The 13,813-nt window shown below is 47.1% G+C and overlaps 1 protein-coding gene across 1 annotated transcript in view; it reads left to right on the top strand.

Annotated features, from left to right (window-relative positions):
- The window catches only part of RNF17 (ring finger protein 17), a 261,161-nt gene that overhangs the window by 73,309 nt on the left and 174,039 nt on the right, over window positions 1-13,813 (top strand). The window contains exons 10-11 of the mRNA XM_040426246.1: window positions 3,297-3,486; window positions 11,385-11,550. Coding sequence (XP_040282180.1) covers window positions 3,297-3,486; window positions 11,385-11,550 — 356 coding nt within the window. The remainder of the gene's footprint in view (window positions 1-3,296; window positions 3,487-11,384; window positions 11,551-13,813) is intronic.

The following is a 13,813-nucleotide window of genomic DNA, read 5'->3' as shown; positions in this document are numbered from 1 at the left end:
TAAGCACAACCCCCACCTGTGGACGTCGGGCCCTCATATCACCCTCATGGAGTCTGTTTCTGACCGTTTGAGCAGACACATGCACATTTGTGGCCTGCTGGAGATCATTTTGCAGGGCTCTGGCAGTGCTCCTCCTGTTCCTCCTTGCACAAAGGTGGAGGTAGCGGTCCTGCTGCTGGGTTGTTGCCCTCCTACGGCCTCCTCCACATCTCCTGATGTACTGGCCTGTCTCCTGGTAGCGCCTCCATGCTCTGGACACTACGCTGACAGACACAGCAAACCTTTTTGCCACAGCTCGCATTGATGTGCCATCCTGGATAAGCTGCACTACCTGAGCCACTTGTGTGGGTTGTAGATTCTGTCTCATGCTACCACTAGAGTGAAAGCACCGCCAGCATTCAAGTGACCAAAACATCAGCCAGGAAGCATAGGAACTGAGAAGTGGTCAGGTCACCACCTGCAGAACCACTCCTTTATTGGGGGTGTCTTGCTAATTGTCTATAATTTCCACCTGTTGTCTATCCCATTTGCACAACAGCATGTGAAATTGATTGTCACTCAGTGTTGCTTCCTAAGTGGACAGTTTGATTTCACAGAAGTGTGATTGACTTGGAGTTACATTGTGTTATTTAAGTGTTCCCTTTATTTTTTTGAGCAGTGTATATGTGTATACATATATATATATATATATATATATATATATATATATATATATACACACACACACACACACACACACACACACACACACACACACACACACACACACACACACACACACACACACACGTATTTGGACACCCTGCGATTTTGCATGTTCTCCACTTCGAAATCATGGAGGGGTCTGAAATTCACATTGTAGGTGCATTCCCATTCTGAGAGACAGAATAAAAAAATCACATTGTATGATTTTTCAAGAATTTGTCTTGCACTGCTGTACATAAGTATTTGAACACCTGAGAAAATCTGTGTTAATATTACACAGATCAAACGTTTCCTGTAGTTCTTGACCAGGTTTGCACACACTGCAACAGGGATTTTGGCCCACTCCTCCACACAGATCTCCTCTAGATCTGTCAGGTTTCAGGGCTGTCGCTGAGCAACATGGAGTTTCAGCTCCCTCCAAAGATGTTCTATTGGATTTAGGTCTGGAGACTGGCTAGGCCACTCCAGAACCTTGATATGCTTCTTACGGAGCCACTCCTTGGTTATCCTGGCTGTGTGCTTCGGGTCTTTGTCATGTTGGAAGACCCAGCCACGACCCATCTTTAATGCTCTGACTGAGGGAAGGAGGTTGTTGCTCAAAATCTCACAATAAATGGCCCCATTCATCCTCTCCTTAATACAGTGCAGTCGTCCTGTTCCCTTTGCAGTAAAGCACCCCCAAAGCATGATGTTACCACACCCATGCTTCACAGTAGGGATAGTGTTCTTGGGATGCAACTCATCCTCCTTTTTCCTCCAAACACGACAAATTTAGACCAAAAAGTTCTACTTTGGTCTCATCTGACCACATGACTTTCTCCCATGCCGCCTCTGGATCCTCCAGATGGTCATTTGCAAACTTCAGACGGGCCTGGATATGTGATGACTTGAGCAGGGGAACCTTCCATGCAATGCATGATTTGAAACCATGACGGCGTAGTGTCCTACCGACAGTGACCTTTGAAACTGTGGTCCCAGCTCTCCATGTCATTAACCAGCTCCTTCCTTGTAGTTCTGGGCTGATTCCTCACCTTTCTTATCATCAGTGATACCCCACGAGATGAGATCTTGCATGGATCCCCAGTCCGAGGGAGACTGACAGCCGTCTTTAGCTAGTTCCATTTTCTATCAATTGCTCGAACGGTTGATCTATTTTTACCAAGCTGCTTGGCAATTGCCCTGTATCCCTTTCCAGCCTTGTGGAGGTCCACAATTTTTGTCTCTAGTGTCATTTGACAACTCCTTGGTCTTGCCCATGGTAGTAGTTGGCGTCTGACTGACTGTGGGGTGGACAGGTGTCTTTAAAGAGCTCAGGCAGGTGCTACTAAATTAGATTATTAAGTGGAGTAGAGGTGGGAATGCACCTACAATGTGAATTTTAGACCCCTCCATGATTTCTAAGTGGAAGAACAGGTGGGTGTTCAAATGCTTCTGTTCCTCGCTGTATATAATCTGGTGCCAAATAAATTTTGTTTAGTTGGTGATAGTGTTCATAAATCTAATAATTATTAGTTCTGCTTTTTTATATAAAATATTCTTTCATTTAATGCCCCCTTTGATCACTGGTGGTATCAGTGGGAATAAAGCGCTGGCCAATTAGGAAAATACCACATAGGAGGATCCAGCGACATAACAGCACTCTCCTCCTCCTTCTCTGCCATGCCGGCTGTCTTCTCTTCCGGGAGCACTGTGGCGTATATGGCGCAATGAGGAGGCCGGCAGGTGGCGAGCGTCCTTCCCTCACTCCGCCTGTGCCAAATACTGAACGGGACGGCGAAGGCGCGATATTTCCCTTGCACACAGCGCCGGCAGGAGAAGGTGAACTCTGCCTGGCCCTATCAATCAAGGATGGCAGGGTGTGACATGAGTTGGAAGAACGGAGCCTCTAGGAGCAGGAGCAACACCCCCCTGCTCCTAGAGGCTAATTTGCATATAATAAAACGTAAAATTGCACAAAAAACTGGAGCATACCTAAGAAAAAGAATACCACCGTTAGATTCAGCTGATATTTGCACATGTATAATGTCAGCCTGTTTAATAGAGATAATTGTGGTGACAGAAACCCTTTAAAGGGGTTTTGAATGAGTGGAGTCGTTATCTGGACCTGTAAAGGGAAGCACTGGCTCCCCGCTCCTTCTCGAGGCCTATGTTGCTCCACTGCCCTTGATGTCAGCAGCTGGTTTGACATCACATGCAGGCAATCACTGGCCCCAGTGGTGACGAGCTCCACTTATGTCATGACAAATGGTCACATGATGTAAGGGGATCTGGTCTCCACCACAACCAGTAATTGGCTGTGACACTATCAAACAGGACATTGACATCAAGGGAGCCCACTGGAGCATCGCAGGCTTGGAGGAGTAGGGATCCAGTGCTAGGAAGCAGGTAAGTCCTGTCAAGTGATGGGGTTTGCCATAGCAACATCCTCACAGATGAACCACTGACCATCTTGTCAGGAATTTCCGCATGGACATGTGGATGAGGACTTAATTCACATGTATTTCTGCCTGGTAATAAACAGTTTTGACAGAACTATAAAACATACACATCTGAAAACTGTTGTGTTTAGGATTTTGCTGTTTCTTTCCTAGGAGAAATAATTGCTTTCAAAAGTGCTGTGCGTCAAAGATTGTGCCGTGGAAGCATTACTGAGTTGACTCCTCTGGAGAGTAAATGCATCATAAAACCTTGTGGTCCAACAAGATGTATAATTAAAGATATTGCAAGTCTGACGCTCTTATTAATTGATTATGGAGGATCCGAGACTTTTGTGGCAACAAGGTATGTTTTGTCTGTGGTATATGGACTCCTTAAAGAGGACCATTCACCTCGCCTGACAAGCCTATTATAATAGCTTTATGCATCCCCCATGTAATAACCATTGTGGAACATCTATTCGTATGGTTCTATTTTGTGCCATTCCTTTATTATTTCAAATAGAAGTTATGAATGAATTGCTAGAAGTCTGCAGTAAGGGTACAGAGGGGTGTTAACCAGTTGGGGCGGTTTACCTGTACAGTCTGCCAATGGCAGCACTGACTGGATAGTGTCAGACTGTGCAGGCCCCCCCACCTCTCTTACTGCAGACTGCTAGTAATTCATTCATAACTTCTAGTAGAAATAACATAATGCCAACATACAGCCATAAGAATAGATGTTTTCCAGTGAATGGCATTGGGGGCCTAAAGACATTGGACGATATTTCTCCCTGCATCTCATGCGTCCTGGGTTCCCCGGATTCGTTCCTTTTGGCCAGGAGGTGGAATTACCTATTTGGGGGGAGGCCTCCCCCCCCACCCCCCCTTTTTATTTTTTGTAACTACTTCCGTTCGTGGTGTGCTTTCCCCCCCCCTTCTTCTGGGTTCCCTTCTCCTCCATGGCCTCTCCTTCTACTTTAGTCCCTGGCTTCGGCCAAGACTAGGCTGCATTGTTCTCTGGCCGTGACCCAGGTGCGCTTTTTACCCTCCCTCCATGCACGTCGTTTTCCATTTCCCTCAGGAGGCCCTCCCACCAGTTTTTTCTTCCCCGGAGGCAACCCGGTGTCCAGAGGTGCCTACTCGCCAACGGCGCTCCTTTTACGTCTGCTTCATTAGTTGAGGCCCCGGCTTTTTCCCCCGTCTAGGCTGCATCTTTGAACCCAAATCCATGTTGGAGTCGCTGGACCGCTTGCCTGCCCAAATTGTGGCTGCCTCTGCCCCTACAGGGGACTCCTCCGTGGAAGGGGCACTTACGCTCAGACATCAGGTCCAACAAACTACCTTGGGTTGTCACAACTATGTCCCGCTCCTCGGGTCACTCCCAGGACATATCTGAGGCTGGCGACGAATCCTCCCCTGCTGCTCCTTCCGCCACCTCGGGGGACACTTCTGACTCAGATTTCGGATCTGAGTAGAGCACTGCCCTGTCTGCGGCCATGCAGGATCTCATCAAGGCTGTTAGGGACACTCACCACGTACAGGAAGACCCCTCCTCTGTGGCTCAGGAAGCGGTATCATTCCGCCGTTCTAGTTGCCCCACGGTTTTTCCTAACCATGCGAATCTCGACGCACTCCTTGCTAAGGAGTGTCGTCACCCAGATAGGCGCCTTCAGATGCCCTTTTTTCCTTCTCTGAGGACTCCATTGCTATGTGGTTTGTCCCTTCTCAGGTAGATCCACAGGTGGCCCGTCTTGCTAAGGCCACAACCCTTCCCTTGGCCGACGCAGCTTACTTGTCTGATCCGTCGGACAAGAAAATAGACTCCTTGTCCAAATCTGTATTCGTGGCGGCAGGCTCCGCTATTCGCCCCGCCTTTGCTGCGTCATGGGTTGTGAAGGCCTGTGTGATCTGGGCCAAACAGCTCGTTCGGTCCTTGCCTCTGGGTTCTGATCAGGGAGAGCTCCATCTCCTTCTCAACTTCTTCAGGCGTCACTGTTTCTTTGTGATGTTTCCCTGGAATCGGCAGGCAGGGCAACTGCCAACTCTGTGGCCATTCGCTGCACGGACTGGCTTCGTTCCTGGGCCTCTAAAAAGGCACTGATATCACTTCCCTTTCTGGGTGGTAAGCTTTTCGGGAAACGTTTAGAGGAGCTTATTTCTAAAGGCCACGGGCGGTAAAAGCTCTCTCCTACCCGAGAACCATCCCCGCCGTCCCATGTCAGCATCTTGGTCTCAGCGATTTTGCTCCTTTCGGGACTCCTCCTTCCGTCAGGACAAAAAGACTGCTCAACCTTCTTTGAAGGCCAAGCCCTCCTGGCAAGCCTGCTCAAAGCCTTCATCTGCATGAAGGTTTCCCCACCCCCCCACCCGAGTCGCCCCTTCGAGTGGGGGGTAGGTTGCTCCTTTGTGGATTCCTGGAGCACAAGCGTGGACAACGCTTGGGTTCTGGAGGTAGTCTCCTCCGGATACAAGATAGAGTTTTCCGTCCTTCACACAGGTCGGTTCTTCAATAGTTGCCACCCAGGTCCCCCTCCCGGACGGCCGCTTTTTTTCAGGCCATTCATTCCCTTCACACGCACGGAGTGATTGTTCCTGTCCGACCTTGGAATGTTTTCAGGAGTTTTACTCGAACCTCTTCACTGTTCCCAAGAAGGACAGTTCTCTTTGCCCCATTTTGGATCTGAAGGCTCTCAATTTTTTCATCTGGGTCTGTCACTTTCGCATGGAATCCCTCAGGTCGGTAATTGCTTCCCTAAAGGTAGATGAGTTTCTGTCTTCCATCAACTTCCAGTATGCTTATCTGCACGTCCCCATCGCTCTGTCTCATCAGAGGTACCTTCGCTTTGTGGTAGGTTGTCTTTATTTTCAATTCGTAGCATTGCCCTTCGGCCTGGCGTTCTGCTCCGAGGGTCTTTACGAAGGTAGTGGCTCCCCTCATGGCACTCCTCCGTATCAGGGTGGGTTGCGGTGATACCCTATCTGGACAATATTCTGTTGAAGGCTTCGTCCTGGGAGATCAACCAGTCCAGCCTCCACATCACCCTGTCCGTGATATCCTAGCTCAGGTGGCTGGTGAACCGCTCCAAGTCCTCACTTGTTCCCAGCCCGAGGATGGAATTCCTGGGTATGGTCCTCGACACTCGCCTCGGACGAGTGTTCCTTCCCCAGGACAAGGTAGTGGCTCTCCAGTCAGTCGACAGTTGGGCAACTGACTTCCTCAGTCGCCAACATCTCGACCCAGGCGAGTGGTCTCTCTATCCAGAGGTGATTCTATAGCTCTGTCAGCGTTGGGGAATCCCAGACGTGGATCTTTTTGCCTCCCGTATGAATCACAAACTTCCGCTTTATGTCGCCAGGTCTCGGGTTCCTCAGGCTCTTGCCTAGGACGCCTTGGTGTTCCCATGGTCCCAATTCAGTCTCCTATATCTTTCCCCTCCCCCTTACCCCTTCCACTTCTTCCTTGAGTACTCAAACACCTCAAAATGGATCGGGTCCTGGCGATCTTGGAGGCTGCTGATTGGCCTCACAGGGCATGGTACGCAGATCTCATCTTCCTGCTACCACTGCGTCCCAACCTCCTTTCTCAAGATCCGCTGTTCCACTGAGTTTACCTCTGCTTTATTTAACGGTGTGTCTGTTGAAGCCGCGGTCCTAAGGTTACGGAGCCTCTCAGAGTCCGTCATCCAAACCATGCTTCAAGCTCGTAAACCCCAGTCGGCCAGGATTTACCATCATACCTGGATGGCTTATTTTGCCTGGTGTGAATCTGGCAGGGTTCACCCTTTCGTTTTTTCCATACCTAGGATTCTTGCCTTTCTTCATGCCAGCCTTGAAAAAGGTAGTCTCCTGGCCTCCCTCAAAGGTCAGGTCTCAGCCTTGTCTGTTCTTTTCCAAAGGCCTTTGACTTCTCGTTCCCAAGTGAAAACCTTCCTTCAGGGGGGTGGCTCATCGCTTCCCTCCCTTCCGTACTCCAGTGGAACCTTGGGATTTTAATCTGGTCTTAGAATGCCCTTCATTACTCTCCATTCGAGCCATTGAAGGAGATCTTGCTTTCTTACGTCTCTTTTAAGGTTGCCTTTCTGGTTGCGATTATCTCTGAGTCTCTGAGCTGGCGGCGCTCTCTTGCCGGTCTCCCTTTTTGGTTTTTCACCAGGACAAGGTTGTCCTGCGCCAGATTCCCTCCTTTCTTCCCAAGGTGGTTTCCTCCTTCCACATTAATGAGGAGATTGTATTGCCTTCATTCTGTCCCAACCCCTCTCATCCGAGAGGGATCTCTTCACCGTCTGGATGTGGTTAGGGTGCTCCGGCTGTATCTCCAGTTAACGGAGTCCTACCGTAGTTCTGACTATGTTGTCCCTTAGGGCTCACATAAGGGCTTGCACACGTCCATTCTCTGGCCTCTGCTAACGCCAGTTTGGGTTGCAAGGTTCTGCAAGCGGCGGGGCGTTAGGTTTTTCTTATGGCTGTCTCTTTCCCACCCTCGGGGACTGCTTTAGGACGTTCCATGGTGCTGTGTCCCCCAATGCTATTCATGACAAAACTGGATTTTTGTACTTACCGTAAAATCCTTTTCTCGTTGGATGCATTGGGGGACACAGATCCCACCCTTGTCGTTTTTTTCTTCGTTCAGTTTACCGGGTTTCCCAGGACTCTTTCGTATTGGTCCTCTTCCTAGTTTAGGATATGGCTTAATTTTTCACTCTGGATTTTGGTCCTCCTACTGCTTTAGTACCAACTGGTTAGTGTCTGTGCAGAGGGTATTGCCCATCTGGGTGAAGTCAACACTTCCTTTTTAGTGTCAGCCTCCTAGTGGCAGCTGGGCATATACCCATGGTGCTGTGTCCCCCCAATGCATCCAACGAGAAAAGGATTTTACGGTAAGTACAAAAATACAGGTATTGTTATTACATAGGGAATGTGTGTAGCTATAAAAACAGGCATGTCAGGAGCGGTGATAGGTCCTCTTTAAAGGCTATGTACACCTTGGGGGCAATTTTTTATTGCATTGTACTCATTTTGAGTTTAAAGGGATTCTGTCACCAGGTTTCACCCCTGTCAGCTAAAAATATGCTGATATTCAGGGCGTCTTCACGATTCCTGATGTGGGCTTATAAATGTCATCTGTGGGCTTATTTAGCTAATAAACAGCTATTCCTAACCTGTCAGTCAAACAAATAAGGTGCCCAAGGGGATGTTAATGGATGCAAGATGCCTACCGCACCCACCGCCGTTCGTGCCCAGTGCCGCCTTTCCGGACTTCTGCGCCGCCTCTCGCTCTCCCTCCCTCCCCCCGCTGTAAGATCTCGCGCATACAGGGGTTGAGCGAAGTGCCGGCGCATGCGCACTTCGCTGTAAGAAGCCAAATGGAGAAGTCCGCAGGGGCGCATCAGGCAGAGCCCTGTGCGCAAGCGCGAGATCTTACAGCAGAAGGAGGGGGGGAGGGAGAGCGAGAGGCGGCACAGAGGATTAGGAGGCGGCGCAGAAGTCTGGAAAGGCGACGCTGGGCACGAACGGCGGCGGGTGCGGCCGGCACCTTGCATCCATTAACATCCCCTTGGGCACCTTATTTGTTTGACTGACAGGTTAGTAATAGCTGTTTTTTTTAGCTAAATAAGCCCACAGATGACATTTATAAGCCCACATTAGGAATCGTGAAGACGCCCTGAACATCAGCATATTTTTAGCTGACGGGTGAAACCTGGTGACAGAATCCCTTTTAAATCATTTTTTTCAATTCGTCTTTATTAAACAATTTGTATTCCTTTCTTTGTACAGCCTTGAGATTCTCTAGTAGCTTGATCTGTATTTTTATTGTTTCCCATTGGGTAGCTCAGTTGACTGCTCCTTATCTCCTGACCTAAACACTCATTATAGCTTAATTCTTATCTTTATTGAGGAATGTGGTTTAAATAAGTGTGTTTGAGCTATTAATATTTTAGACATGAGGCTTATTAGATGACTGGGACAAAGTGAGAGTAGTTTTCACACAGCTGGACAAACTGTTAATACTTTGTAACAGAATGGCTGAATATTTTTAATAATGACCAATTGAAAAAATTATAAAATGCAATCATAAGGTGTACATATCCTTTAAATCTGAAGCATTTCTATTGGTATTGGTCTTTAATTTATATGAACTAAATAGAATAAAGTGACCTTTTAGATTGCAAATATCCTGCATACATGGAAGGGGTATTGCATATTGTATTTCAAAAATGTCTTCACAAAATCGTGAAATGTTGTGCAATTTTCTAATAATTTCTGTATCATTTTCTCACAATTTTCTAAATCTCTGCTGTTAATTGTTCCATAGGAAAAATGGACTTGGGCAGCGCTATTGACCACCTATTTGTGCCAATGATGTCACCGGGAGCACTGCTAGGCGGAAACCTCTGCCTAGCAGTGAGAATGTAAACAAAACAACTCTTGCCCTGCTCAATTCAGTGCAGGGCATGGGGGAGCATCGGAGTGTGAAATGCTCCGATGCTTCACTTTTTCATGCTGAATGGGGGGAAGGAGTTATAAACTTATAACGAGTCCTTTTGGGAAGACTAGGCCATCGTGAAAAGGTGGCGTCCTATCCTAAGGCTCCCTAGTAACTGCCATAAAAAGGCATATTGGCGGTCACTATGGGGTTAAGTTATTTTGGGGGTCTTGATTGTAGTGGGAACCTTCTCTCTTCTGAGTCTATGCTTTTTTTCATACCAGTGTTTTATGTGAACCAATCTGTTTATAAGCCCATGATGACATTCATAGATAATAGTCTGCCTGACTTAATTTATATGTAAATGTCAGTACTAGATAGATAATCTATATATACAGTGACATGTAAAAGTTTGGGCACCCCTGGTAAAAATTACTGTTGCTGTGAACAGTTAAACAAGTTGAAGATGAAATGATCTCCAAAAGACATAAAGGTAAAGATTAAACACACGTTTCAACATTTTCAGCAATATCTGTGTTTTATAGTGGTTTTGTACAATTTTAGAATGAAAAAGGAAAGGAGTACCTTGCAAAAGTATGGGAACCCAAGGAGATTTGAGCCCTCAGATAAGTCTCAGACCTTAAATAGCCTGTTAGGGTTAAGGCTCGTTTACTATCATCGTTAGGGAAGGCTAGGTGATGCAAATTTCAAATCTTTATACATACCCAGACTCCTTTAACCTTGTCCCAAAAAACTGCATCCATGGGTTCTCCTAAGCAGCTGCCTAACACTCTTTAAAATGAAAATGGTAAAGGCCCACAAAGCAGGAGAAGGTTATAAGAAGATAGCAAAGCGTTTTCAGGTTGCCATTTTCTCAGTTTGAAATGTAATTAAGAAATGACAGTTAACGGGAACAGTGAAGGTCACGAAAAGGTCTGGAAGACCAAGGAAAATTTCTGACACATCTGCTTGTAGGATTGTTAAAGGGGTTGTCTCATCATAGACAATGGGGGCATATCGCTAGGAAAGTTTTTGCTTCAAATAAAAAAGGAATGTGTCATCTTTAAAGGGAACCTGTCACCAGTTTTATGGTGTCCTAACTAAGGGAAACATAAATAAGTGACTGATTCTCTTAGCACAATGCTGGGTCACTTTCTTTCATTGACCTAGTCAATCTGCCAACATCTTGTATTGAAAAGCTCCAGCTTATAATGATGAGTCATGAATATTCATGAGCTCCTGATTCTCCCCGCCCACCTGCTGCTGAATGACAGTTTGTTTCCATATGAACCAGCAGCAGGTGGGCAGGGGAGTGGCTATAGCTGTTAATTAAATATACGCTGGACTCAATGACATCACGCCGGACTCCAATCAGCTCATTAGCATGCGGCATCTTTGTGTGTATATTATGAGATAACCATCTGTCACACCAGTAAGTGAATAATCTAAGGTACTTTTTAGTAGTTAATGATTGTATATAATTAGTTAGATTATAATCAAATATCCACATGACAGGTTCCCTTTAACTTAGACTTTTGGAGATATTCTCATCTTCAACTTGCTTAACTGTTCACACTAACAGTAATTTTGACCAACGGTACCAAAACTGTATATACGTTTCATGCTTCACCTGTGTAATGGAACAGATGCAGTTTTTTATTTTGGGTAGGACCCCACAGTGCAGCTGTCCAGACGCAGCCAAGCCACGCTCATCTGCGGCAGCCACTGGGTATACGACTTTGTGTGGAACTTGGCTGTGTGTAGGATTTTACCTGAAATCTTTTCATGTAATGAGTATTTTTGTGATTTAAGTGTGTCTGTCTGGTTTGTTTTTTAAGGTTTGAAGGCTGCTATCTCGCCACGAGTGACCCGGTGGTCTGTGAAACTAAAGTTGATGCTTTGCATAAAATCCTAATAAAACTGACTTCAGCTGATGAAGAAACTATAAGGTTTATGCCACCCTTTGCCGTTCATTGCTCATTGGGTATTGTTCCACCAAGTCCAGTAAGTGAAACATTGCATATTTCCTTCAGACATTAACCCCTTAAGGACATTGCCATTTTTCACCTTATAGGGGTTCTCCAGGAATTAAAAAAATGAAAATACTTAAATATTTTATAATAAAAATATACACAAATACCTTTCATTACTTAGAATTGTCTAGGGAGCCATCATTAGGAGAAATAAAATGGCCGCCTGTCCTGGGCAGGGAACGTGTGGACCCCAGATAATTGTCCCTGCATCCCGTCGTTTTTGTTGTAGTCTGCAACAAATGTGGGACACTGAAAGTTCACCCAATGGCATCCACATTGTACATCAAGATACCACGCTTCGTGGCCAGATCCCGAACACCAGAGCGGTAGCGACCGACGCCCTAGTGGTTCCCCTGTGCAAATTCATGCTCCTGTACATATTTCCCCTCTGCGCCCCAGGGTTCTCAAAAGGTCAGCAGAGGGCGTCCCAGCAATTGTCCTCGTTCCGGACTGGCCCGGACAGTGGTGGCATGCGGATCTGGTGGCTCTGCTAGCAGACGTCCGATGGCCACTACCCTCCACGCAAGATCCCCTCTTCCAAACTAAGTTATGCCACCTGCATTCAGAAAAACTTAAAAGGGATTCGGTCACTAGGTTTGACCCCTGTCAGCTAAACATATGCTGATGTTCAGGGCGTCTTCACGATTCTTAATGTGGGCTTATAAATGTCATCTGTGGGCTTATTTAGCTAAAAAACAGCTATTACTAACCTGTCAGTCAAACAAATAAGGTGCCCAAGGGGATGTTAATGGGTGCAAGATGCCTACCGCACCCACCGCCGTTCGTGCCCAGCGCCGCCTTTCCGGAGGTTTGCCCCGCCTCCTAATCCTCTGTGCCACCTCTAGCTCTCCCTCCCTCCCTCTTCCTTCTGCTGTAAGATCTCGCGCTTGCGCACAGGGCTCTGCCTGATGCGCCCGTGCGGACTTCTCCATTTGGCTTCTTACAGCGAAGTGCGCATGCGCCGGCACTTCGCTCAACCCCTGTATGCGCGAGATCTTACAGCGGGGGGAGGGAGGGAGAGCGAGAGGCGGCGCAGAAGTCCGGAAAGGCGGCACTGGGCACGAACGGCGGTGGGTGCGGTAGGCATCTTGCACCCATTAACATCCCCTTGGGCACCTTATTTGTTTGACTGACAGGTTAGTAATAGCTGTTTTTTTTAGCTAAATAAGCCCACAGATGACATTTATAAGCCCACATTAGGAATCGTGAAGACGCCCTGAACATCAGCATATGTTTAGCTGACAGGGGTCAAACCTGGTGACAGAATCCCTTTAATTTAACGGAGTGGTGGTTGAAACAATCATTTTATGGGATCATGGTTTTTCGGACCCAGTGGTCCGAACACTGATAAGAGCTAGGTAGCCGACTTTTTCCAAGATATGCTATCGCACATGGAGGTCTTTCTTTTGCAGGTGGGAGAGTAACCACATTCATCCTTTTTAGTCTTTCCATTTTCTTAAACGCCCTTTAGCTTACAGTAGCAGTATGTACTTCTACCCAGTGGGGTTATGCAACTGGTACCCCCATACCGTCAGCCTACCACTCCTTGGGACCTCACTTTAGTTCTCCTTCAGGGAGATTCCTCTCCGCCTTCTCTATTGGCAAGTCGCCTTTTTTGTGGCCATCACATCCATACGGTGAGTGTGTGAGCTTGCGGTGCTCTCAACTATGCCTCCTTTTCTGATTTTGCATAAGTTCAAGGTCGTCCTGAGACCAATTCCCTCCTTTCTCCCCAAGTTAGTAGGATGGTCCTCTCTTCTGTTCGTGGTCCCTAAACGAAGTCACTGGATCAAGGCATTGATCAGCGAGGCTTCTCTTTTAAAGGTCTTAGCGCCACCCCTTCGGTGATGGCTCATTCTACCAGAGCGCTTGGTGCCTCTAGAGTGATACGCACAAGGCCGCTGGGCAGGTAATTGGTCCTCCTTAAACACTTTCTCGTAGTTCTATAGGGGCATACTTTTGGATCCTCTGATGCGCCTCTTGGTCACAGGGTGCTGACAGCACTCATCCTTTGTCTTTCTACCCATATGGAGTGCTCTAGAACATCCCAAGAACTTTGCTGTGTCTTCCAATGACACGGATGAGAAAATTAGATTTTTTTTTGTTACTCACTGTAAAATCCCTTTTCTCGCCCATTCCATTGGGGGACACAGACCATGGGTATAGCTTAAGCCACCACTAGGAGGAGACACTATGCAAATAAGAAAAAACAGCTCCTCCTCCACTGGCTATAC

This window comes from Bufo bufo, chromosome 3 (genome assembly GCF_905171765.1).
Source record: "Bufo bufo chromosome 3, aBufBuf1.1, whole genome shotgun sequence".
NCBI lineage: Eukaryota > Metazoa > Chordata > Amphibia > Anura > Bufonidae > Bufo > Bufo bufo.
Note: the sequence above shows the minus strand (reverse complement) of the source record. Positions and strands in the feature narration are given on the sequence as shown.